Below are 26,645 nucleotides of genomic sequence, written 5' to 3'. Positions count from 1 at the left end.
AAAATAAATAACCTGAATTCATGCTATATTATCAAGTTCAATAAATTTTAAAAGAAGGGAGAAGAAGATTATCTATATATATATATTTGCATTAGAGTATTATCACTGGGAAAAATAAAAAATGAAAAAATGAAAATGTGAGACTAGAAAGTTTTTAGCCCAGGAACTAAAATGCAAAGCTACCTTCTGAATACCACAAGTTATGTTAAATTGCCTCATCTGAGTTTACTTTCTGCTCACTAAGAGCTCTGAGACTGCATCTGAAAAGCATAAAGCAGAATTTTCCCTGCTTGTTAAGTCAGGTAGCAGGAAAGCATCTGAAGAGGAGCCTTTGCAAAAAGGACACCATGCTGACATGAGGTAATGTGAGGGCCTCTTGGCTTTACCACAAACTTTCCTTGGCGTGTTGTGCAAGATGCTCATCTTTCTACCTTGGTTGAGCATTTTTATAATCAAAGCAAAGCTGCCCAGCTCATTATCTTCTGAGGCGCTGAACTAGCGGACAATCTGCGGACAATTCAGCTATTCCACCAGACTTGAAAGGTCCAAATAAATAGCCTGAAAATGCCTCCCTTTTGTAATGCTGTGTTGCAATGCTATGTTGCTTCTTGGCTTCTGTAGATAGCATGGTCACCTCCATGGAAGGTCTGGGTCCTGACAGTGTCTTCGGTGCGCACGAGGACAGCCACTATCGGATAAGCAAGAGCCTGCTCAAGCCAGCAGAAGGGAGCACGGTGCCCCTGACCAGAGTCAAGTGTTTGGTCTCCATGACAACCCCACATGATATCAGGCTTCACGGCTCATCGGTGACGCCGGCATTCATCGAGTTTGACACATCTCTGGAAGGGTTTGGGTAAGGTCCTGCCGTGCTCTCAAGTAGCATGGGGCACAGTGCAGTGTTTGCTTACTTCCTGTTTTCCCAAAGGAATACTTTTAAATTTTAATAGACTGTTTGCAAGTAAGGAACAAATGAACTCTTTAAATAAGAGGAAGGAATGCTTAGAGTCACATAAATTTCCACTTTCTCATTCATTAATATCTTGATAAAAATGCTTGCTTGCCATGTGTGCAAGTGAAAAAAGAAGTATGTGTCATTGATGGGACCCTCTCAGTTCTGGGTTTCACATCCCTTTTAAAACAAAGGAATGCCAACATACCCTTGAAGGGTTGCTGAGATTTATGTATGACATTTGGATGTTACAGGTATTCTGAGACCCACTTAAAATTGCTGAAAAACATGAAAATGTGAAAGTATATCAGAAATACAAATGAAACAGATAAGGCAGCTATGATGTGTTCAAAGAACTGAAAGAAACCTAGTATTACTAACTGGAGGCATAGCCTGGATATCATGCTTAGCTAATTTTTTTCTTTTAGCACCACTTACTTGTTTTTCTCTAAATAAACACCTGCTGAGTGAGGCACTTTTTGAGGATCATGTAATATGATTTAACTATTCAGAAGATGAAAGCATGATACCATTCTCAACATCTGTTTAAGGAAAATGTGTGGTCTTTTTCATTATAAAAATGGAACAGAAAAACTTGAGTACTTGGGAGCTCTGCTGCTGTCTGCATTCTCTTTTCAGCTCTGCAAAACAAGGATGCAGCTTCCATTTTCCATCTAGCCTTAATATCCAGTACAGTCAGGGATAGACTTATTTTTTAGTAAACAAATGTTAACTCTAAGCTGTGTTCTACATCCTTCATAAGAGAGAAGAAAAAAAATTCTCTGAACCTAAGAACTTGAAATAGGCTGGCAAAAAGAATTTTCATTGTGTTTGCTTCAGGAGATTTTTGGGTGCTGGTAACATTTCCAGAAGTAACTCACATAATGCAGCTGTGACTTCTTGTAATTTCAGCAAGTCAACTACGAAGGCTTTTATAATAAATTTTTTTTAAAAATCAAGAACTTTTCTCCTTATATTGATTTCCATTGTGTCCACAACATCACGGCTCTTGTAAGGACCAAACAAAGCTAAGTTGGTGGAATATGATGTTAGTGTGAGAGCATACTTTCTTAAGATAAGAACATCATTGTCTGCAGTTGCCAGATCCTTTGATTATTTAGCTGATCCAGTCTCTTTAGAAGGTTCAGAATAGCTCAAAGACCGCTGCAAGATGCGGGTGCCCACAAGGGAACATCTTAGGCTATGGAGCTATGTGGGCATGACTTTATACCTTCACACCAAAGGCATACACTGCCAAAGTTATTTGTGCTAGAGATAATTAAGACTCACAATGAGCAATTTGAGAATTAATTCCTATTTTTCATTACTACATAAAGTGACAAAGCATGTGTGCTTATGGTATATTTTCCTAAGCCATATTTTGTTTGTATTGAACTCCATTTACACTGACTTCCATAAACTCCAGTGTGCTACTGGTCTTGTGTTTAACAGCTGCCTGTTCTTGCCAAGTCTGGCTCCCCACAATGCACCTACAAATAATGCTGTTACTACAGGACTTGTTGATGGTGCCGTTGTGAGCGGAATTGGAACTGGTGAGTACTCCAGTATGACTGGTAACAAACAGTGTTTTGTGTCTGATGTTTAGTTCTCTTAGACTTCTTGGTTCGCCGTGAGCTGATAGTATGGCGTTGGACGCTGTGCACCCACAATCAAGAACTTTTTGTGTCTTGTTTTTTGTGTGTTTCTGTTGCCCCCAAGACAATGAAAAGCAATATAAAATATGAATGTGTGATTGCTTTAAAATGCAAAGCCTAAAGTAGAGGACTAAATTGTAATCAACCAAGGTGTATGAATAATAACCCAGATGCATTAATAAAAAGTTGAAGTTGTAGTGTGTACAGCACATAGGAAATGTGGAATGAATTGTGATGCCGTACTTGTGATGCCGTACTTGTGACTCTGCCCTGCTGAATCCTTGACTGCGTTTATTACAGGTGTAGTTGCACACACCATCACAAAAGCCCCATATGAATTGTTTGCCATCACTTTTACATGTTGCTGTGGATTAGTCACCCTACAGGAAGCTGGAATGCTTAATTAAAAGTTGTGGGATTAATTGAACATGGCCACTTAGTTAAACATGTTGTTAAGTCTAAAAACTAAGAAGTGAAGGCTTACTGCAGTAAGATAGAATTAGTGGGAGCATCCTAGGATATTAAGTGGAGTTAGATGTATGTGGTAGAGAGGTATTCCCTTAACAGAGGCTTCTTCAGCATCTGAGAAAACACAGCTAGTATTACCTGAGCTCATATGAAAAAAGGAACAGGATCAAGTAGGTAGGTGTCCTAACTGCAGCTATGTAATGGGCTTTCTTTTTATTTTTAGGTGAAAGGTTTTTCCCACCACCATCTGGTTTAAGCTACTCAACTTGGTTTTGTATTGAACATTTTAGTACACCTCCCAATAACCATCCTGTGAGACTTCTCACTGTAGTGCGGCGTGCGAACTCCTCAGAGCAGCATTACGTCTGCCTTGCCATTGTCCTCTCAGCAAAAGACCGCTCACTGATTGTTTCAACTAAAGAAGAATTGCTTCAAAATTATGGTAAGAGTTGTGCCACGTCATCAGCTAATGTTGACAGTATTATAGGGATGCAACGGCAATTTTATTTAAAACCCAGTATCCAGAAGAATTGTGTGTGCTAGAACTTTTATTGATGCTTCACCAGTTCCTGATTTTTTGATAATGGAAAAATGCCAAATGTAAACATTAATTTATGGAGCTTTTATAATTTCCAAAGAAGATTCGATGTCTGTATATGAAAGAAAAAAGTTTGCCAAAACCCCAGGTAATATGTAGTCAGGGGAGGGATTACATCTTCAATTTTGAAGGCTTTTGCCTTTGATTTATCTTGTGTCATTTGCTTTAGACATCATCTCTTGAGGTGCAAATTTTAACTGTCTTTGCTTTGAAGAAGTTTGGAAATAGTAAACTAATAGGTTGAAGGCTTTTTCAGTCTGGATAGTCCCAGTACTGGAGGGATTTTTGAAGGCAAGCAGTCATTCACCTTATGTTTTAATGCTGTGGTCAGTTTTCAGAAACAGTTTGTATTCAGTATCTGTGACCAAAGGAGGAGTTACAGGAGGTGTAGTGAAGATCTAAGTGAAGCTGGTGATACCAGTAAATTTGCTAGAGAGAGCTATCAGTGCACTCAGGGGCTTGAGGATGAGCTGTCCCCTGTCTCCAGCCTTGTCCTCCATCAGAGCCTCCAGAAGTGGTTGGTTTTGACAGGCTGTTACACACTGAGTCTGTGGAGGAGCTGAGAGGAGCAGGGCAGCCTTCTGCATGTGTTTCAGGCTTAGTGCTTCACCAGATCAGTCCAAATGGTTGTCAAAAACCTGTTCCTGCTTCTGTTCTTTACTTTTGAGTAGGCAGCACCAATAAAGAATTTATACAGTTGTTGTTATTTAAAAAACCTCCCACAAACAACTAAGCGGACTGTTACCATGAAAATAAGGAATAATATGTAAGCAGACATTCACATCATTAACTGCAGCAGTCTGGCTTAGTAGAAGTCAGGTTCAGAACCTGAAACTTGAGAGCTGAAAACTCATAGTGAAAAGTAGGAATTAAACCGCCTAAATTACAAAGATACTGACAGTGCTTTCTTTCTCAGAGGACCAAATTCTTAGAGAATGAAGCAAGTTTATCTTCACACTAATTGCTTTAGCCTCCACTGAAGCTATAGTTCATATGTTTTTAGTTTAGTGAGCACCTATAATCAAACTCCCTGAAAGAGATTGGATTTGAAAAGGCTTTGTCAGAGAAGATCTGAAGGTTTCTGACTATAAAGACTGTTTTTTACTACGACCAGGACACTTGGCTTTACTCAAGTGCTACCATTGTGTCTAAATCATAGTTGGTGGTGTACTGTTGGGTGCTGAGCCGGTAGGGACCTGAAGAACTGAGACTGGAAGTGCTGTGCACAACACAGGGATTGGAAGTGCTGAGAGTCTCTTGTAAGAATAAATGGAGTGATTTAAGGACCCTTATTGAGAGCAAGAATTGTGCTTAGAGATGTTTCGCTAAGAAAAAGATCTTGTGATTATTTTTGTATCTGAACGTTAGTTCTAAATACTCTGCTTTTAACATTTTCCTTGTGCTGTTTCTAAAGAAATGAGTGTTCTCCCTGTGCAGGCAGCTGTTGTGGTAAGAGGATTAATGGTTTATTTTCCTTCAGTATGAAAAAATAAAGAAAGATCTGAAAAGTTCATGATTGAAACATCCCCTGGGTTTTGGGGATTTTTTTTTCTTTTTTTCTTTCTGTCAGGACAGCTTTTAAGTAGAGTAAGGGTCATTTTGTGATGCAAAAGTGGGAAGAAAAAGTCTGGGAGTATGGGTAGCATCCTCTCCACAGTGTGAGAAAGGTGATAAAGTAGCTCTGTGGGTTTGGGGACACATCAATTGGTTCTTGGTGACTGCTGCTGTAGAAACTTCTTTAGGAAAACAACAAATTATCTTTCTGTGACTTGCATGGCAGCATGAGAAAAAACTTGAGCCAACTAGTAATTTCAGCTAAAATTTTGAAGGAAGGGGAGAAGTGAGAAGTAAAATACAATTTTCAAAAGTCTGAATACATCCTGAGATTTTTAAGCTGTTATAACATTTCTGCTGGTGTCCATTAACTGGTGTTTTTCCTTTAGTTGATGACTTCAGTGAGGAATCATCATTTTATGAAATTCTTCCCTGTTGTGCCCGTTTCCGCTGTGGTGACCTCATTGTGGAAGGCCAGTGGCATCACCTAGTTCTGGTCATGAGTAAAGGCATGCTGAAGAACAGCACAGCTGCACTCTACCTCGACGGACAGCTTGTTAACACTGTTAAGGTAAAATAAATATTTCAATTCTCATTTTTACTGGTTGGAGTGATTTTTTTTTCTCTGTGCAATGAAAAACCTTATGAGAAAAAAGAGCAAAATCAACCACCACCCCATCCAAAAGGTGGTCACCCCCAACAGAATGGGAAAAAAACTCAACCCAAGCAACAAAACTAAAAACAGCAAGCAAACACCACATTTATTTGCAAAGGTCAATACCTCATTGTTCAGTGGCAGAAACTGCAGAGAGTAGTGAAGAGCACTGTGGACCTGTCCACTGAGCACAAAATATTCCCAAGCTGTAACAGATATTCAAATATCATTTGACAACTGGCAGGTGCGGACTTCAAGGTAATAAAGCATAACCTGGTGTGAAGTTTAAACTAGCTAATGCTACTGTACTGCTGTAGGTAAAACAACATGTTGACTTTCAAAGTTTACCTCCCAGTATTCCTTTTGCAAGAGGGGGACTGCAGTAAGTTGTTATGCTGACAGCTGTAGTACATGAGTGTCTATCTGGCCATCTCTCTGGCTACGCATGACTACATTTAATAGCTACTAACAGAATTTTTACAATATAAATAGAAAAAAGTCTGTGAGGTTGTTATTGTCTTTATATATTGGCCAGGATCTGACTTTGTGTATTTGTTTAATTGTTTGAAAAGTCTTGCTGAATTTAATTCATCACATTTGCACTTTAGCTTGAAATGGTGTCATTTCTAAAGGCTGGGAAAGGAGAAATAACACTACTTTGAGCACCATGTCTTTAGAATCAAGATACAGCCTCTTTAGGCACAGAATTCTCATGTTCTCCTGTGTTTCCATACCCACTTTCATCTTCCAATAGCTACTTCTGGTCTTCACATTTCCTTTCTGTTTAATGTTCTTCACTGTCTAGTTCAGTACAGTGTCAGAATACCCTTCATTACATAGCAATCATTTGATACCTCCCCTGGCTTGCAAAACCATTTTTGGACAAAATCTCTGGTCTTGTCTCGGTACCCTTGCTCCCTCGCTAACTTACCTGTGTTTTGCTCCCTCACAGCTTCACTACATCCACAGCAGCCCCAGTGGCTCTGGCTCTGCCAACCCCCCCGTGGTCAGCACAGTGTACGCCTACATTGGCACGCCACCCGCTCAGCGCCAGCTCTCCTCCCTGGTGTGGCGCCTGGGCCCCACACACTTCCTGGAGGAAGTGCTGCCTGCCCCAGGGGTCAGCACCATTTACGAGCTGGGACCGAATTACGTCGGGAGCTTCCAAGCGGTTTATGTTCCATGTAAGTACAGGTCAGGTGGCGCCTGGTAACTTGGGCTGGCTGTGCTGAAATCTTTGTGTGCGTACTGGCAGAAGAGGTGAGAGAGTGTGCAGGAGCAGGGAAGAAAAGCTTGCTCTTCACAAGAAGAAGATTAGTAGCTGCTGTTGAAGAGGATGATAGGAATCCAAATTCTTGTGCTGAGATACAGTAGAAGTGCTTATATTCCTCACTTTGGTTTTAAACCAGTTAGAAAAGTCATTATTCATACTGTATGTGATATTTATCTGTAGAAAGTGAAATCAGAAAGGATACAACATTTTAAAGATATGGTTATATATTCTCTTTGAATCTTGCATCTCTCATACCATTCCAAGGCAGCTTTCCTATCAAACTGTAGTAGAAAACCTGTTGTCACAGGCAAAGATGCACATTTACCAAATGCTTCTCTGGCTTTTTATTGCTTTGTTTTCCTTCAGAAGGGAAGGGATGTGTACAGGCTTTAGGCTGGACAATATCACATCTCAGTTATTTGCAAAATCTTTTTTATATACCTATTCTGCAGTATAAGTTGCTTAAGGTATTACTGTTCAAATTAAAACAACACCATTAATGAAGGGACCTTCTATTTTGTCTTTAAGGTAAAGATTCAAAGTCTGAAGGAATCAATCCATCACCAGTATCTTTGGTACCAGAAGAGAAGGTCTCCTTTGGTCTCTATGCACTGTCAGTTTCTTCATTTACAGTGGCAAAAATAAGGAAAGTTTACAACAAGTTGGATAGTAAAGCTATTGCCAAACAGGTATGTTGGGAAATCAGTCGGTAAATGTGTGTGACTTTTTCCTTTCTTTTAACTCACTTCAAGACAATTTGCTCAATGCAGCCTGGAACAATCTAGTCCGATCCCCCTCCTGCGTGCGAGGACACCTTTCACTGTGTCAGGTTGCTCAAAGTGCGTTCCAGCCTGACCTTGAATGCTTCCAGGAACTGAGAACTCACAGCTTCTCTAGGCACTAGATGACCAACCTTGGTGCCTTCTATGATGGGGTGGCTGCATCAGTGGACAAGGGAAGGGTTACAGCTGTGATTTATCTGCACTGCTGTAAAGCCTGTGACATAGGCCCCCACTAAATCTTTCTCTCTATTCATTGGAGAAAGATGGATTCAATGGGTGGGCTGTTAGGATGTATGAGAAAGTGGTTGGACAGTTCCATCCACTGGGTAATGGTCAATGGCTCAGAGTCCCAATGGAGACTGGTGACAAGTGCTGGGACCAGTGTTATTTAATACCTTCATTAATGACAGTAGAGGGATCAAGTGCGCTCTCAGCACATTCACTGATGAAACTAAGCTGAGTGGTGCTATTGACACACATCAAGGACGGGATTCCATCCAGTGGGTTCTGGATGAGTTCCAGTGCTAGGTGGGCCCAGAGAAGTTAGCCAATTGGAGCTCATGAGGATTAACAACACCAAGTACAAGGTGCTGTACCTGGGTCAGGCAATCCCTGGTATCAATCCATGCTGGGGATGAGCAGATTGAGGGCAGTCTTGCTGAGGAAAAACTTGAAGGTGCTGGTGGAAGGGAGGCTGGACATGACCCAGCCCATGAGCATTCACAGCCCAGAAAGTCAAACATGTCCTGGGCTGCATCCAAAGCACTGTGGGCAGCAGGTGATGGAGGGGATTCTGGCCCCCTGCTCTGGTGAGACCCCACCTGCAGTGCTGCATCCAGCTCTGGGGTCCCCAGCACAAGAAAGACGTGGACCTGTTGGAGTGAGTCCAGGGAAGACCACCAAGATGATCAGAAGGATGGAGCATCTCTCCTGAGAGGAAAGGCTTAATCTTCGTTTGTTGTATGTTACTCCTGATCACAGTAGCAAAATTCCTAAGTTATGAATTTTAGGCTTGCATAAAAATAACCTCTTCCCTTCAACCCCTGCTTTTTTTTTTTTCTTGTTTTCTTCAGCTGGCAATTTCTTCTCATGAAAATGCCACACCTGTGAAGCTGCTACATAACTCAGCAGGGCATTTGAATGGACCAGCACGCTCCATTGGTGCAGCTTTGATAGGGTATTTGGGTGAGTTGAGCACTTAAGAATTCTTATGCTTTAAAGTTATTAATTACTTGTCAGTAAGAACTTAGGTCTAGAAGATAAATCATGTGATTGATTAATGTTAATGGTGCATTGTATTTATTGAATATTTTTATATTTTATGGATATACTATTATCTTTTTTTTTTGCTCACATGGGATGCTTATTTCAGTTTATGATTCATTATTATGAAAATATATTCAATTACTTTACCTTAGGTCATAAACTATTTTTCTATATTTCCTTCACTTCCTCTTCTAAGGTGTCATAATTCTTTTAGTAACATTCTTTTTATAATTCAAGTAATGCTAAAATGAAAATTGCTTTCACATTTTCACAATTATTTTTTGCAAAAATTCGATTTGAATATATTTTAATTCATTTTCTCTGTCTGTGCTCAGGAGTAAGAACATTTGTCCCCAAACCTGTTGCCACTACACTACAGTACATTGGTGGGGCTGCTGCTATTTTGGGACTTGTAGCCATGGCATCAGATGTGGAAGGGTTGTATGCAGCTGTGAAAGCCTTGGTCTGTGTGGTAAAGAGCAATCCACTGGCCAGCAAAGAGATGGAAAGAATCAAAGGTTATCAGGTGTGTAAGAAATATCTTAAAACACACTAGGCTGATGGAATTGAATTTCACTGTTTGTCATCACAGTTCCCATGGAAATCTCTTCTTGTGTTGTAACCCAAGTTTCTCTTTAAAAGTTTCTTGAGCTCTTGGTAAATTAGCATAGATGAATTATTTACAATGTCTTTTAAAGGAGAGGGTGAAAAGTTTTGTGCTAAGCCCTTGTGCACATTTAGCTGCATTGCTGGAACTGAGCCTCCAGTAACATCATGGAGGAGCACAACTGTAATACTTAAATGAGTCTTGTGATTTTGAACCCACTCCTGCCAGCCCAGGAGCTTGTGTCTCTGATGTGCCAGTAAGAGAGAGGATAAGAATACATAAAAAACCCCAAACAAGTGAACTCCTAGAAGAATCCTTTTAAGGAGACTGCATGGATTTTGTAATTAGTGATGCTGTTTCCTTTCAAGCTGAAGACATTAATTCTCCACTGGGATGGGGAAAAGTAATCACTTATGCAGAAGGATTGGTTGACTGATTTGAAAAGGTCTTCACATGAGCAGTGCATTTTATGATTCTCACAGAAGATGCTTTACTGAAATGGAAAGTTCTGTGGTTTGGGCTATGTATTTACAAACCTTGAAATGCTAGTGCCTGGTGCAGTTACATCAAAACATGTCATTCCAAAGAGCCTGGTGCAGACCTTGGCTTACTGTGACCAAACAAGTCTAGACAGTGTCCTTCTTGTATCATGAGTAGTCAGTGGATCGTCACAAATGACCTTACATTCCACTTTTATTGACATCAGCAAATAATGTGATTGGAGGGAGATTCCCAGAAATCTGTGTTTCTTTAGTGTTTCAATGAGGATGGTAAAGCTGAACAGGCCAGGATGTTGAGTGTTTAAACAAGTTTGCTTCAGAAGAAGAGACTATAACAGTAAATCTGTCAAATGGTTCTTTCCCAGCCCAGCTTATAAGTTAGAGCAGAAGTGGGGAATGCAGTCATGACTAGGAGAACAAAGTGTAGCAAGAAAAAAAGAGGCTTATTCATATTTATGTTATTTTTTTCAGTACCAGAATACCTCTCATTTGGGCATGCAGTGCTCTAGGCCTGCTCCATTTGTCTGCCATGTCCATGTTTGCTGTCCAGGAACACAACTGCTTGAGGATGTGCTGTCTTAAACTGACTGACTGCCAGAGAGCTGAGAGCGGTGTGTGTGTCCCTAATCCTCAGGGCCTAGATCTATGGTGTAGACAGATGTTTTGTGTGCTAGAGAGTGTCCGGGATATGCCGCTTTTGTAATGAACTGTAATGCCACTTTCAAACTCTTTCATCAAGAGTTGTCAACCAGCAGACATACCTTAAAGGCCTTCTCAAAAGGGGCACAGGCATTTCATCTGTTCTCCAGCATGCTTAGACAACATTGCTGTGTGCTCACAGGACTAATTTCTTTTCTGTTTACTTGTTCAAGCTGCTGGCAATGCTGTTAAAGAAGAAACGGTCCCTTCTGAACAGCCACATACTCCACCTGACCTTTTCCTTGGTGGGAACTGTTGACAGTGGACACGAGACATCCATTATCCCAAATTCTGCTGCCTTCCAGGACCTGCTCTGCGATTTTGAAGTATGTAAAGCTGCACAGAAGAGTGATTATTATGCTGGATAGTGATTAAGTCATATGCTGATAGTGTGCCTTAAATATTCAATAGTAGCAAATTAGGCTGTTATACTGAGAACATCCTATTTCTTATATAGTACAGTAAAGCAGATGAGCAGCAAGATTATTGGTAACTTTTTCAGCTGAAATGGCTTGAATCACTGCACAAACAATGGATGGGTGCCACAGGTGTTTCTGCTTTTTGTTGTTTTAGTAGTCAACGTTCTTTAGTTTTCTGTTCCTCAATTTCTTCTCATCTGTGTGTTCTACTGCAGTGGCACACCTGTGTGTTGTACTTTCAGGGCACAAAAAGTGCCCTGAAAATAAAAGTAGAAGGCAAACTTTCAACATAGCACATGGAAATCACTTTATCATACATCTCCTGCAAGGTTATTAGTAAGGGAGTTAAAATTCTTCTTTGCATAACCTATGAAATACTTAAATGTTGTGTTAAAGTAAGGAAAGTAGCAAATTTCAGAGGGAAATGCTATTGCAGTAGAGGCTGATAAAAGATTCCCAGAACTTACCCTTTGGTATGTGCTCCTTTGGCATTATCTGTACCTGACATAGACTAACTAAAAGAATTCTGACTCATGTACATTAAAGTAAGTAAAAACCCTACTACCACTGCTAAGCCAGCTATAAGTTGCTGACTTAATATTGCAAGTCAGTTTTGCACAAATGACTTAATAGACTTAGCCATTTCCTTTTTTTTAGATGTCTATTTGAGTATTTCAAAGCACTTCTGGAAACCTTATTTAGGAAGAAAGTCTGAGATTTTGGCTGTTGTTTTTTCAATTTTTTGATTGCTGTTTTAATTATTTACTTTATTCAGAAATCAGTGACCCAAACATTTCACTTAGTTTGGATAAATTAGATGTTCTTACTCATGAAGAATAGGGAAATTAAAAGATTTGTTCTCATCATTTTAAATTATAAGATTAGGAGAAAAGCAAAAACTAGAAAGCTTTTCATTTAAGCCAATTTTATACACCAGAGCACAAATATTAATTGTGCTTTGTTCAATAGCAAATCAGTTTTAAGATTTGCAGCTGTAACTGTGAGCTTTCTGGCTTTTATGTCTTCTATTACTTCTATTGATTGAACAATTGATACTTTGGGGATATTGGTAAAGAATCTTAATTCAAATGCAGGCAATGCTGGGTAAAAAATAAAATCGAGGAAGACCCTGAGTTTAATCTTGGAGGAAGGTAGTAAGTTAATTTTATGAAGACATAAACCTTCACCTAAACGAAATAAATTCAACAGAGCCTTGTAAATCCCAATAGCTCCTTTGGAATCATTGCACTATCTGTTTAAAGTTTGTGCAAAAAGACAAGGGTGTGACCTTTTGTCTAGATCCCTTTATAGGTTTTTAGCATGGTAGCCTTGCAGAGAATATTTTTTGACCCGATGTGTGGTTCATCATGCCCAGGTAAACAGTCATGTATATGAATGATTTTAATATCTTCATAACTTTTGATTTATTAATGTAGTTTTTAACCTACAAGTTGATTAGTGTACAAGTAAAATACTTTTTTTTTCTGTATTTCAGGTCTGGCTTCATGCACCCTATGAGCTTCATCTGTCATTATTTGAGCACTTCATTGAACTCCTCACTGAGTCAAGGTACGAACTGATGCTAGCCGAGTAATGGGATTTACAGGATTAGGTAATATTTAGAGGATACTCCAATTTTAAATGGCCATCTCATTTCTTTTCTTCTTCCAGTGAAGCAGCAAAGAATGCAAAGTTAATGAGGGAATTCCAGCTCATCCCAAGACTGCTGTTGACTCTTCGAGACATGTCCCTGTCCCAGCCCACTATTGCTGCGATTAGCAATGTGCTGAGCTTTCTACTTCAGGGCTTCCCCAGCAGCTATGACCTACTCAGGTAGCCCACACCTGGATAATTTTGTCTTTCTTGGTTCTGTTACCTTGGTCAAAAGCACTTCATGGTAATACTGCTGAGGAGTGTGTGACATGGAATGCTCACATACTGATTTTTTTTTTTTCCTCTATGAGCTAGATTGAACTAGACATTAGCAATGTGTTGAAGCCTTGATTTGCATATGATTTTCAATTTGTATCTGACCAAGCATGGTTGAATGGTCAAACTGATTTAATGTTCTACGGGTGAAAAGTGAAGGTGCTGAGCAGCCCCGTTCGTTCATGTAAAGCACTAAGCACTCCTCCTGAATACCACTGAATATTATTTGACATGGGCTAAAAAAGATATTTCTGGTTAAAATGCAGTTTTGATTACTATCTTGAATGCAAGATTTAGTCCCAGATTTTTTCTTAATCATCACTGTATAAAAAAGTATTTAAGGCTGTCAGATATAGTGCTACTAATTCTGACTGATGAAAATTACACTAGTTATTGCAATTCATATGTACAGGAATATTTGAAATGCTTTAAGAATAGTTTAACTCCTTAATTTTTTTTATCTCTTATTTCATTATAATGGAAATGGATAAAATATTGGGGTTTAGGAGCTCTTTGCATATGCATGGTCGTGTTTTCAGCTCCTTACTTTTAAGTACAATTGAAAGTATCAGAAGCCTCAACCTGAGCATCTTACCTGTGTTTGTTTTAATTATACAGGACAAAAAATGATTCAAGAATTAAACTATTGATTTTATGCTTAAATGGTTGCAGAATAGATTGTAGACCAGTGTTTACTGTTCTCCTTCCTGGAAATAAAGAATGAAAAATGTTGCATAACTTGGGAAAAGTTGCACTAGCTAGGGGCCATTTCAGGTTAGCTGCAGAGGAAAGAGGAATATATTGCATCTCCTTTCTTGGAGTGGTAGATCAGCATCTTGTCATGGAAAACCATGACCCTGTGTTACATAACCTCAAGCTATAGGCATAAATGTTCTTCCAGAGTTGAGTAAACACTGTTTTGATGTAATAATTGTTCAGCTGTAAGGGGTTGAGAATAATGTTTTGTTCTCCTTTTACTAGGACTCAGCTGTATCTCCCAGTTCCCTTTCCTGAATCCTAGCATTTTGAGGGTCCCTTACCTGCAGACTTGTCTGCAAGTATTCTATTAATTACTACAAATTAATTTGTGTTTTGGCTAGTAACTTTAAATGAAGACCATTTTCATCAATTTTCAGATTTGATGAAGCTGACATATTTGGCTCTCTCCCTGTCACTGGTGTCATGGTTTTATATTTAAAGTGAGTTATTGATAGATGAGAGTGCATCTGTCATATCAATGAGTGATATTTTTTCTGTATATATGAAGGTTTGGACAGTTCATCTCTTCCACTTTACCTGCGTTTGCAGTCTGTGAGAAATTTGTGGTCATGGAAATAAACAATGAAGAAAAGCTTGATAGTGGTAAGTGTTGGCAGTACTTAGAAGCAGTAGAATAAAATACAGTATCGTCTCCTCTGAGCTTGAATACAAAAAAATGTATAAATAGTGTCATTAACAATGTTGCAATATTATAACCTGACTGCCAGTTAGTGGGGCTTTAGTTTTCAGTATTGAGCACAAAGCAGAGCAAAACACTTTTTTTTCTGTTTCCTTCATTTAACACTGTATGGTTTTATTCTCTTTCCTCCACTTGCTTCTTCCAATCAGCTGTATATCTCTGCTTCTTTGTGGGAAAAGGAGGAAAAAGAAAACTGAACAACTGATTACTAGGTGCATCAGCCCTCCGGGTGTGAAAGAAGTGAAGGAATTACCTAAGACTGCCTAGTAACCTTTTTTTTAGGCGAAAAAAAGAAATGTTGCCATCCTTCAATAATTCTTACATTGAACTGATTTGAGACCATTTCCACCCTTATTTACCTTGTGCAATTGCATTTTCAGTCAGTCTCCCTGAACAGACATGTTTTTGTCCCACAGTGGATATCAGCCAAATAAATAGAAGGATTATCCTAAGAACCTCTGTTTCTACATCTCTTGGGAATATACTGGTGCAGAGGGACAAGTGAGAGATATGTTTCTTCTTTTACAGTTAGTTATATTGGTCTGGTGTCACAAAAAACAGGGTTTGGGCAGTCTGCACATTCTGGAGAGGGACTTTTCACAAGAGCGTGTAGTGATAGGATGAGGGAAAATGGCTTCAAACTGAAAGAGAGTTGTTTAAGATTGGATATATGGAAGAAATTCCTTACTGTGAGGCTGGTGAGGGGGTGGTAAGGCACTGGAACAGGTTGTTCAGAGAAGGTGTGGATGCCCCATCCCTGGATGTGTTCAAGGCCAGTTTGGATGAGGCTCTAAACAAACAGAGGAAGTCCAGTGGAAGGTGTCCCTGCCCATGGCAGGGTGGGTAGGAACTTGATGGTCTTCAAGGTTCCTTCCAACCCAAACTGTTCCATGGTCCAGTGGGATTCATCATTATCTTCCTGTACATCACCTGTTCCTTTTAAATAGTTTTGGTTTTGTGGTCTCAAAGATGATTAAACTTGAGCTTTTTAGTGAAAAAGAGGGTATTGGGTATTATAGAGAGATCCAGATTGGTGTTCCCACTACAGGCCATGAGTTTAATTTTGTTTTTTTCCCCATGTTAACTGTCACCCTGATTTTCTAAGACTTTGCTAAGCCTTCTGATGTTTGCATTCTTGTAACGAACTTTCTCACACACAGTTCTGTAAACAACTTATGTTTTGCATTCTTTCATGGAGGAGGAGAAAATTGATGGACTCTTAGTCTGTCCAGTGTCATTGGAGAGGTGGCACTGTCACCCTCCAATCCACTATCACTTTTAGAAAACTATAAATGTTAGAGTCAAAAAATAAAAGTCCCTCTTTTTTATTCACCTGGAGAACAGCAGTATCCGTATCGTCTTTTTGTGTCGTATTACGACAGTTAATCAGCAGCCTGGGCTGGTTTTTGCCTACATAGGGGACTGAAGAACCTTGGGGAGAAATTCAGGGCGTGGCAGAAATGAAAAAAGAAGCTTTTGAGGCAAAAGGCATGAGATTTTTAGGCTACTGGAGTTCACCATTATTGTTGGATTTCTGCCATAGAAGATCCTTTGTGTCTATATCTTGTGCACAAAACCTTGGTCCAGAAATTTTCCATTTATCTGCCTGTCTTCATTTTTGCATATGTTGCCTCAAGCTGTGCTGCCTTTTTTTTTTTTTAACATAAAAGCAGGATCCTCCTTTGACAACATAAGCTGCAGGAAGAAGGATTTGCAAAATAGCTGTAAAGTTAGTCCTGTGCTGCATGGATTGCCTTGGTTGCAGTAAATGTGTTTTTCAACTGATGATGAGCTTGGGGATGTGTTGAAAGAAAAGGAGAATGATTTTTTTTCTCTCTATTTCTTAGACTTGGAGGGATTTGGGAAGAATCAGGGTCACTTCCTTCCATCCCCCCAACCACTCCACTTTCAGAATGCAAAATGTTTATTTAATTACCATGTTTTGCAGTTTTGAGAGAAGGGAGGGATGGAAAGGAAGGGTGACAGATAGTGACCACTTCAATTCAGATTATTGTCTAAGAAGCTATGATTCTCTTTTACCTGTTCTTCAAGCTGCCCAAAGTCTGTGAGACAGTGATAAGGAGGCACCAGACATTTCTCAGCACCATATTACAGACTGCTTGCACTTTAGCACTGCTTCCTTGGAGCCTGAGTGGGAGGTCAGGTTGCATTTGCTTATGTATGGAATTTATGAATAGCCTTTAAAATGCCCAAGTTCCAAAATCCTGATTTTGCTTCCGGTTTTGTTTTGTTTTATTCAATACTTAGGAACAGAGGATGATTTTGGAGGACTTGTTTCAGCTAATCTTATTCTGCTGCGGAACAGGCTTTTAGATATCCTTCTGAAACTTCTATATACATCTAAAGAAAAGACAAGTGTTAATTTGCAGTAAGTACAAAAAAACCCTTGAGGCAGAGAAAGGATATAATATTTTATTTCAAGGAGAAGAATTGTACAGCCTCCCTTCAAATCACTAGTTGAATTGCATCATTTTATAGGAAATGTTGAATGATGTATGCAGATGTCACTGAATTACTCTCAGGTATGCTGGTAGAAATGGGATACATTATTAATTTTGTTGTTTTCTCTCAACTTTGTGTGTGGCTATAGAAAAATAAAATCTTTCAAAAAGAAAACTTTTGATTTTAGAGAAGTGGGATAGTCAGCTTCTCATTTGGTTGAGATCCAGAGGCTTCAGTAGGGTTTATCATTAAGATCACTGACCCTAGAATGCCCCTTAAAATTGCAAAAAACGCATTCAAATGTTCCGAAGTAACTCCTCCCATGATAAAAACAAAGAAAGAAACAATCTTCCTTCATTTTTTAATACCAGTTAATTAAGAAGACATGTGAAAACTTCTTGTTCAACAAGATGATTTCAGTTCAGCATTCCATATTTGTTATCAAAAGCAGCAGTTGGAGAAATCTCATGCAATGGAGTTAGTCCTAGGAGCTGTATTTAGTCCTTCCTTTCTTCTGAACAAATGCACATTACCTATTTCATATAAAGAGTTGATAAGTGATATTACTTCTTTGTAGCAAACTTAACTAAGAATTTGCTCTTAAGGTTTGCCCTGCAGTGGAGGACATTGGTTTTTGCTGTCTAGTAGGAAACTGAATGCTGTAAAATGTGACTTTTTTTTCCCTTCACTTAGGGCTTGTGAAGAACTGGTCAAGACACTGGGTTTCGATTGGATTATGATGTTTATGGAAGAACATCTTCATTCCACCACAGTCACAGCAGCCATGCGAATTCTCGTGGTCCTGTTGAGCAACCAGTCCATCCTTATTAAGTTTAAGGAGGGTCTCAGTGGTGGAGGCTGGCTGGATCAGACAGATTCTGTCCTGACCAATAAGATTGGTACTGTCTTAGGTAGGCATCTCAGCACCTCGGGGCACAGGGATTGCTGGAAGCGCCAGTGCTGGGGTGTTGAACTATGGGTTATTGTGGGGGTGCTGTCTGGCTGAGGTCTTTCTGTTACTCTTGTCTATGCTGCCATCAGATGCTTCTGCACTTCATTTTTCTAACAAGCATGAGTTAGGATTTCCTAAGGCAAAAGGGAGTGGTTTTACAAAGCTGCCCTTGGCTGACATGACACAGATGTCATCGTAGTTCAGTTTTGGTGCATCATATGTAGCTAATTGGTTTTTTTGTTTTACCATCGCGGTAAGATTAAGTGTGTCCCATGGGCAGGCATGGCTGATCTATGTGCAAAGGAAGCATAGAGCAGCACTTTATGCACACAACCAATAAAGAATCAGTCAAATCTGCTTGTTTGTTTACTTTTGATAGTTAATTGTGCAGCATTATATCTGAGCTGCTTTGACTAGTGAGTGCTGTGTCCATTAGATTTACCAGTTAGAATTTTTCTGTCTTGGAAATTTCTATGTTCACAGTATGATCTCAGCATTCCTTTTCCTTTCCCTCTCCTGCATTCTTGTGTACACAAGCACACTTTCTATTAAAGGCTCTTTTTTAAGGTTCTTAAAATCCTCAGGTAGCCAGGTTATCAGACCTCTCAGTTACCCCTTGTGACCTAGAATTGTGTATAAGGCTTTAGTGCTACAGGACCCATTTTGAGCATCTCTGAGCTGTCTGAAATGTATCTCCAAATGTTTAAAGTGACGTTTGTCAGTTCTTTATAGAGAGGTGTAGTGGCAATTTCCCACTGACCTTTTTGTTTTTTTCCCAGTCAAAATAAAATAGTGCTTTTTAGATGAATGTCTATTCAGGCTCTGGTGCAAACTCATTGACATTAAACGAGGGTCTTTCATAAGCCTCTGTAGCCTTTAGATCAGAGCAGTGGTATCAATAGTACCTCACTGTTGTAAATAGCTGTTGAAGGAGCCACCTGTCTGTGTTGCAGCAGTACGTGATCCGTGAACTGCACTAAAGGTTTTTCTGAATTGGTTTAATATAAGGAAGTAACTGAAGTGTTGTTGAAGTGATCTTCCTTCAGGAAGAGGGCTCTTCCTGAAATGAAAATACAAAAATATAAAAAGTACTTCTTTCTGCTTTGTATCTTTGATAGTTTTCAAATATAGTATCTTGTTATTTCTTGCTTAAAGAAAACGCTCTTTACTGTTTCCCACAATATATCCCTCAGGATATTCAGCTACAAGCATAGGATTTTTTGCATTGCCATGAATTAGGAGGATTAAAGAAAATGGTTTTTTCAGAAGCTGTAAAACACATGCAAATATTTTATTGTTAAAATAAAAAGCATCTGTTGTTTGGCTCATTCTGATTAAGGTTCTGTATTTTATTTAAGAAACAATTTTGCATATGCATTTCCTTGCCTGGTTGTGCTTTAAAAACTTGAAAACCATTGGCATTTTAGGGAATAGGCCATTCTTTATTTAGTATGTGCTTTAAATGTCCAGTAGGTTAAACATTTTCTTCAGTCACAGAATCTTTCTAAGTAAGATTTTGATTTACAGTTACATTTGAAAGCATTTTTCAAGTTTCCCTATTTTTCCTATTATGCTATCACTTTAATTGAATCCAAGTTATGAAATGAAATGTTTCACCACGTTATGTGGTGAAAAAGATATTTTTAAACTTGAGTCTCATAACCTGGTAGTGACAGATTATCTAATGTTTGTATGCTGTGTTTTTTAAGAAATCATAACATACTGGCTCCAAGATTTCTCATGAAACCAAGTATGGTGAAGTTTTGTTGAAGGTTACTGATGGAATTTCTGCAGCTGTGTAGCACAGATTTCATGAGTCTAGTTCCTGATAGAGGTTTTCTGTTTAAAAAGTCAGTTTCTGGTGGAAAATGTATCTGTATTTGAGCCTCAGAAAAATCCCCTGACCACTGGCAGTGTCAGACCTGGCTCACAGTGCTGATGTGGACACTGAGCTGTCTTCCTGTGTCTTTCCTTGCTTAGAAATAATTGCTTCTGCCACCCAGGTGTATTTTTTTTCTTTAGGTAGGAAGTTGAAATATGTAGGTAGGAGCATGGTCACAAAAGGTGGTTCTGGCTGTGCTTTAATAAAATAAGACTGTTTAATGCTTACTACCAGCTGATTAATCATTAAAATATCTGAAATAAGATGCCTTTGAGACTTCTCTGGTCACAACTTAGCTGCCCATTGACTTAAGTGGACCATGGGTTGCTGCTTCATTATATAAATCTGTAACTGAGATAAGGTGATATTTTACTTTCAGCCAGCAAAATACCTATTTTCAGAAACCTGGGTGTTTTAAAAGTCAGAAATTATGGCCACAGCCAGAAAATGGATGTGTGTGTGTAAGCAGTTATATTAAGCAGTCTGTATGGAACAGTGTCACCTATATGGTACTGGAAAGCAGTAATTTCCTTTATTTTTTTAGTTGTTTAAAAAAAATGAGACGTCTGAAGCAGAATGGTGCCGCGTGTGATAGTCTGTATGCACACGTTCATTTTGTACAGCATTGGTTTCTGAGGAGGTTCCCTTTTCTTGCTCACCTAGTGAGCAAGAAAGGGTCCTCGCAGGTAATTCCCTCTTAACATTGTTGGCTTTGTGTCTTGTTTTCTCTCACAGGGTTCAATGTTGGCCGGAGTGCTGGTGGCAGATCGACAGTGCGGGAGATTAACCGGGATGCTTGTCACTTCCCAGGCTTCCCCATTCTGCAGTCCCTTCTCCCAAAGCACACTAACGTGCCTGCACTCTATTTCCTCCTCATGGCCCTTTTCCTGCAGCAGCCAGTCACTGAGCTGCCTGAAAACCTGCAGGTCAGTGCACCTGTCATCAGCAGCCAGTGTAATCAGGGTGCCAAGGTAGGGATTATCCAGTAAGATGTGAATGCAATTCTGTCTGTCATGAAAGAAAATAATGAATTAACCAGGCCCTCTCCTTCTCTGCAGCTGACTCACAGTCATGATGTGGTGTTTAGTGCTAAGCCCTTTGGGTTGGGAGTATGTAGAAAGCAGCCTGCTGTGGCTTGACTGTCACTGGTGTCACTCTGGTCCATTTTGGGGTCAAATGGAAGTAGATCCCTAGTTCAAGCTGGCATGCTGTGGGCATTGAAGGGAACATAGTCTTTTGCTTGCTTGCTTTGGTTGTGAGGTGGGCTTTTTGTGGTTTTCTGTTTAAGGAGTGGGCAGTTGCTGTGTTAAAGAGAGTTCATGGGTTACAGGCAAAACAAGATTGCTTTTATTTCAGAAAGTCTCCGTGGTTTTATTGGGAGACAACTCAGTTGTTGCTGAAAAAGTGTTGGCTGTTCTTATTCTGAACAGGTCATTTTGGGCTTTTTTTTAAGTAAGTGAGTAGATATTATATGACCTGCAACAGTCCTAGGAAATCCCAGAGTAGTGCTTTATGAAGGAAAAGCCACAACACTCCATTCTAGATAGACAGGGTGCCTATTTAGAATGGGTGCAGTGCTGATGTAATTTATCAGTGAGAACTGAAAAGTAAAACTTTCAAACTAGAAGGTGCCTGCCTTCTTTCTCAAGAGGAATACTTGACAGCACATACAGCACTCTGCTACCATGAGGCATGAAACTCACTTCTCTGCCTACAGCATTGAAGTATGACACTTAAATTGAAACTAAATTCAACTACTTAGTAGCACTCTTAATGCTAGAGGTGGACACTTGATTCCTTTCTATTTTTAATTGATTTCATTATTTAGACTTGCTGGAAAATACAACTTGATTTGTTTGGGTTCATTTTTTTTCCCTATGGGATGCCACGCGGGTTTTACTGCTAGATGTGAGTCAACTAAGTTGATTGTGTGGCACATGTGCTGACAATTCTTTTGTTTGAAAACATTTACATTATGAGAAGTGAGAAGAAAGTGAGAAGACGAGAGTTGCAGTTTCATTAGCTCGTGGTTAAAAGAAATTTTCTTCAGTGACATGTGACCTTCATATGATGTTTGGTGATAAAGTTTGGAGGACGTAAAACATCTAGTTTTTATCTCCTGCAAAATGAGTATATTGTATCTGTAATAAAAAGCAGTATACAATTGCCCAGGAGAAAAGGATCATTTCTTGTCTTCTCTTTCACCTCTTGCAGTTTGATTTAGACTCCATTTGGACATTCATATTTGGAGTTCCTGCCTCCTGTGGCACTGTTACCTCCTCAATACACAGTGTTTGCACAGAAGCTGCCTTCTTGTTACTGGGAATGCTGAGGAGCATGCTGAATTCTGTAAGCATCAGAAGCGTTGCTTGTATTTCAGTATACCGTGTTGTTCAAATTTTCCACGTGGTTAAAAGCCAAATTAAAGTGGTCGAGGTTTTGTTAGTATCATGACAAAATTGGCTGTGAGTTAGTCTCCTAATATCTGGGTGTAAAGTGTAATTTTCTTGGGTTTCTCTATGTTCCTTTTTTCCCTGTATCTGTAGAAATAGTAGTAGCCACAGAATTATTACTGCTTTTCCACAAAAAGGCTGGGCTTTCTGTTCAGCTGCAGTTAAAACAAAACAAGAAAGCAGAAGGATACAATGTCCTTGTCAGAGATAATTCAGTTTCTTTCCTGATTATCATCATGGGAGAATGTTTGAGACTCTGTGCCCCATCTGCACAGAGCTATGTGAGTTGCAGATTTCATTCATGAACCTTCCCCATGCAGAGATGTCCCCGACTATGAATAGCCCCATACCAGAGGAAATTAATTTACTGCCAGATAAATGTGTCATCTTCTCATCTTTGCATCTAATGTCAAGAGTAGGGAAAGTTGGTTTTTCAGTGGGAAAATTATGTATTTCCTTGAAGCCAGAATGTGTTATCTGCTGAAAATTGCCTCCTGAAGTGCTTGAAAAGCAGCACCTGTTTGGTTGTCACCTGTTAGACCATCATGTGGATGTGATATGCTCTATTGCTTGCATGTTTCTCCCAAGGTAACATGTCCAGAAGAATCTTCTGGACAAGTGTACCTGCTGCAGTACCCATTCCTGTTGTCACATGTTCTGTCTCTCTGCTGGTGACCGATCATTGTGTTTGGTCGTCATCTGTTTGGATACACTTCAGACATGCTTAGAGACATGTGCTGTGTCTTGTGTGCTGACACCAGGCGTGTTCAACTGTGCCATCACATTTTGGGTTGGCTTCAGTCTGGTCATGTTTGCCAATATTTCTGAGTCATTACATGATGGGGCACACATTTTAGCTTACGGTCAATGATGTGCTGTAAAATGCGGTTCGTCTCCTGTTTGAGACGTGCTTGAAAGCACGTTCTTCCTTTCTGAAGTAACTATTCAATTGGCGCTGTCTGTATTAATCTGGTGTATGTTTCTCAACCCAGCCCTGGCAGTCAGAGGAAGAAGGCTCTTGGCTTCGGGAATATCCAGTCACCCTGATGCAGTTCTTTCGGTATTTGTATCACAATGTACCTGACCTCATTTCCCTGTGGATGAGTCCAGAGTTCCTGTGTGCACTGGCAGCAACAGTGTTTCCTTTCAACATCCGACCATACTCTGAGATGGTAGGAAATCCAGCTACTTGCCTTTTCTATTTTTCACATGAGTGTTACTTTTGAGGATTTATCAATTACCAGTCATATCAAGATAAAGCTGTACTCACTTGCACAAGAGGTCATCATCAGGGCTGAGCTGGATATTTTGTACTTGGGTTGTGGATTTGGGAGAAGAGTGTGTTAAACTGCAGGGCACTTGTTATGCAGGGACATTAGAAGCAGTATTTTAGAGGCAATAGACAGCCACAGTTTGCTTATTTTTTAGTGGACATTATTTTCAATCGTATGAAAAATGCTAGCTCAAATTTACACAAGCAAAAGAGACTGTCAGCCCTCTGCTCTGGAGGAGTGATAAAACCTAAAACCTCTTTTTCCTCACATTTCCCAATCTCATTTCTGTTTTTGTGGCTTAACCACAAAACAGTGTTCTTGTATTTCCTGAAACTACTGAGTTCAAGCCAAGAGAGGGTGTGAATTCAACTTTGCTTGCATTGCTGGCTGAAGTTTTCTTTAAGCCTAGTGTCATTTGCAAATGATACTATTTCTAGAATATGAATGGAAAGGAAAAAAACAGGTATTGTTAGCTAACATCTAAAAGTAATTTTATTAAGAACATGGAAGGATAATTAGTCTAGAGGTTGACAAATGCTAGAACTATGGAGAGTATGATAAAAAACTTCAGGAAATAATAACTTGTGGTGTGCTATTGTTTTGTTGTCAATAAAAGTGGGAGACCAGTTTTTAACAGTGCCTGCTGGTGAGTCTCTCATAAAGACATGGAGGTTTTTTTTGCTTTTTTGTTAAACTTGCATTTAAGTACAGACTAGGAGCTCGCTGTCTCAAAAAAAAAGTTCCACTTACAAACTGGTAATGCTGATTTGGCATTCACCTGTACAGAGCTTTTAGAGGAGCCTTGTGTCTCTAAGCAGGCTTTAACTACTAGATCCCTTGAAATTCTGTGTAGCTGCCTGGCAACTTGAGCTCTTTGTTGTTTGAGGGTGCTCCTCACTCCAAATTGGTTTACTCCTTCAGTGTTTCAGCTTGCCCAAACGTGTAGCACTAATCAGTGCCTGGTGAGCTATCAGAATCACAGCCAAATTTCTGCAACAAAACATTATAATCTAAATTCAGCCTTGAGAGAAGATTTTTAACTTTTTAAAAGGTCTTTCAGCTTTTCTGAGATTGCTATTAAAAATAGAAATAATATGCATTTGGACTTCTCTTAATTTCTTGAAAACGCTTCCCTCCTAAAGCAGACCAAATGTTCAGAACATTTGGTTACTTGACTTGTAAGCTGGCGATGCAAGAGGCCTGTTGAGGGAAATCATGTTGTCTCCTCTTTCATTTAAGGAAGGGAGTTGCATAGAAAGAGTCAGTCTTCTGGATTTGACAGCTTTCATTACTGTTTGTGCTTTTGTTACAGTCCTCTTTAAGAGCTAGCCTTTCAAGGTTTCTGTTCATCAGAAATGGGAAAGCTGTGGAGACCCTTTTTTTTTTCTTCTTCTTTTAGAGATTTTTGGGAAACCGGCTTACCCATAACTGCACTCTGATGAAGGTATTGTATTAAAAGAAAAAAAAAAAAAGGCTCAGTTCCTTTTTTGTTTTATGTTATGTAAGCTTGATGGCCTTTTTTAGTTGGCTTCTGTTTTGATTTTATTTTAACTGCTTTAGTTAATAACTTTTTCAAAACTTTTCTTTTTCTTCTTCCCCCTTTTTTTTTTTCAGCAAGAACATTTATTTTTGCCAAGTATCTAGAAATCATCCAATTCTGTTGGTCAGGGAGCATGAAATGTAACTCATGCCAGATCATCGTTTGCCTTGAGAATCCAAAACTGGATGTTTCCATATTGGGGAACTGATTCTGAACATCATAATTTTCTAAAAAGGCTTCTTAAGAAGCAAAATGTGAAGTGAAATACCCTTAGAAAGACAAGCGAAGAATAGAGAAGTGAAGAAACTCCCATTAAGTAGCTGATCTCTACAGTTTTAACATGCGGGTTTTTACAGGTCACTGATCTCGATGATGAAGTTGGGTCCCCAGCTGAAGAGTTTAAAGCCTTTGCAGCTGATTCTGGCATGAACAGGAGCCAATCAGAATACTGCAATGTGGGCACCAAGACCTACCTGACCAACCACCCTGCCAAGAAGTTCGTGTTTGACTTCATGCGTGTGATGATTATTGATAACCTATGTCTCACACCAGCCAGCAAACAGACTCCACTGGTAGACCTTCTGCTAGAGGTAGAATTTCTTTGTGGTTTGTGTTTTGGTTTGGTTTTCTTATTTGAGCTTGGTTGTAACACCTTCTTTTCCTAAAATGTTTTTTCTTCTATTACCTTACAAAGTTAGGCTAGTAATGGCCTGAGATTCAGTGGAATTGTCATGAAATAAGAGTGGAAAAAAAAAAGAAACACTAATGTTTCATAAAAAGTAGCTTGTTCACCTTTCTTTAATGGCTTGGAAAACCAGCATAAGAAGCTTTCCTCAAGTTTTATTTTGTGGAGTATGATTCAGTGGTTAAACACCTTTCCAACCATGACATCTGTATTGACTTTCTTGAAAATATAAAACCCCTGCAGAAATTAGGGTTTCTGTTCTGTTTGATTAGATAAAAAGAAATCGTGCCATAGATGGTGTCAGTTAGATTAAAACACATATGGGACCATATGCCATAAAACCTCATAAAATAACTGTGTTATCTTGCTGTAAATCAACTTCTGAAGTTCATGACACTTGAAGAAAGCATTGTCCTGCTAATAGTGAGGCAAGGAGGTGAGGAGTTCAGTTACTATTTAACTGCCTACGCCTTCAGACAGTACATTTTGAAATGTTCACATCACTTCATGTTCACCTTGATCTACCTGTTAGTTACCTCACCTTATGTGTTGCTGAGTCTCCCTGATTTTTTTTGAAAGCTGC

At 39.3% G+C, this 26,645-nt stretch overlaps 1 protein-coding gene across 9 annotated transcripts in view; it reads left to right on the top strand.

The window, feature by feature from the left end:
* Positions 1-26,645, top strand: part of WDFY3 (WD repeat and FYVE domain containing 3) — a 155,346-nt gene that overhangs the window by 96,263 nt on the left and 32,438 nt on the right. For 5 of the 9 annotated variants that reach the window (XM_038135829.1, XM_038135834.1, XM_038135832.1 and 2 more), the window contains 19 exons: positions 622-853; positions 2,402-2,502; positions 3,296-3,514; positions 5,614-5,795; positions 6,832-7,063; positions 7,681-7,841; positions 9,008-9,119; positions 9,536-9,726; positions 11,180-11,332; positions 12,921-12,994; positions 13,097-13,258; positions 14,622-14,716; positions 17,082-17,202; positions 17,970-18,187; positions 20,846-21,081; positions 22,325-22,459; positions 23,556-23,735; positions 25,237-25,281; positions 25,734-25,967. In XM_038135829.1, coding sequence (XP_037991757.1) covers positions 622-853; positions 2,402-2,502; positions 3,296-3,514; positions 5,614-5,795; positions 6,832-7,063; positions 7,681-7,841; positions 9,008-9,119; positions 9,536-9,726; positions 11,180-11,332; positions 12,921-12,994; positions 13,097-13,258; positions 14,622-14,716; positions 17,082-17,202; positions 17,970-18,187; positions 20,846-21,081; positions 22,325-22,459; positions 23,556-23,735; positions 25,237-25,281; positions 25,734-25,967 — 3,083 coding nt within the window. The remainder of the gene's footprint in view (positions 1-621; positions 854-2,401; positions 2,503-3,295; positions 3,515-5,613; positions 5,796-6,831; positions 7,064-7,680; positions 7,842-9,007; positions 9,120-9,535; positions 9,727-11,179; positions 11,333-12,920; positions 12,995-13,096; positions 13,259-14,621; positions 14,717-17,081; positions 17,203-17,969; positions 18,188-20,845; positions 21,082-22,324; positions 22,460-23,555; positions 23,736-25,236; positions 25,282-25,733; positions 25,968-26,645) is intronic. The other 4 variants (XM_038135836.1, XM_038135830.1, XM_038135835.1 and 1 more) reach the window with 2 other exon arrangements.

The sequence above is a fragment of the Motacilla alba genome, chromosome 4 (assembly GCF_015832195.1).
Source record: "Motacilla alba alba isolate MOTALB_02 chromosome 4, Motacilla_alba_V1.0_pri, whole genome shotgun sequence".
Taxonomy (NCBI): Eukaryota; Metazoa; Chordata; class Aves; order Passeriformes; family Motacillidae; genus Motacilla; species Motacilla alba.
This window is presented reverse-complemented; position numbering and strand designations above follow the sequence as displayed.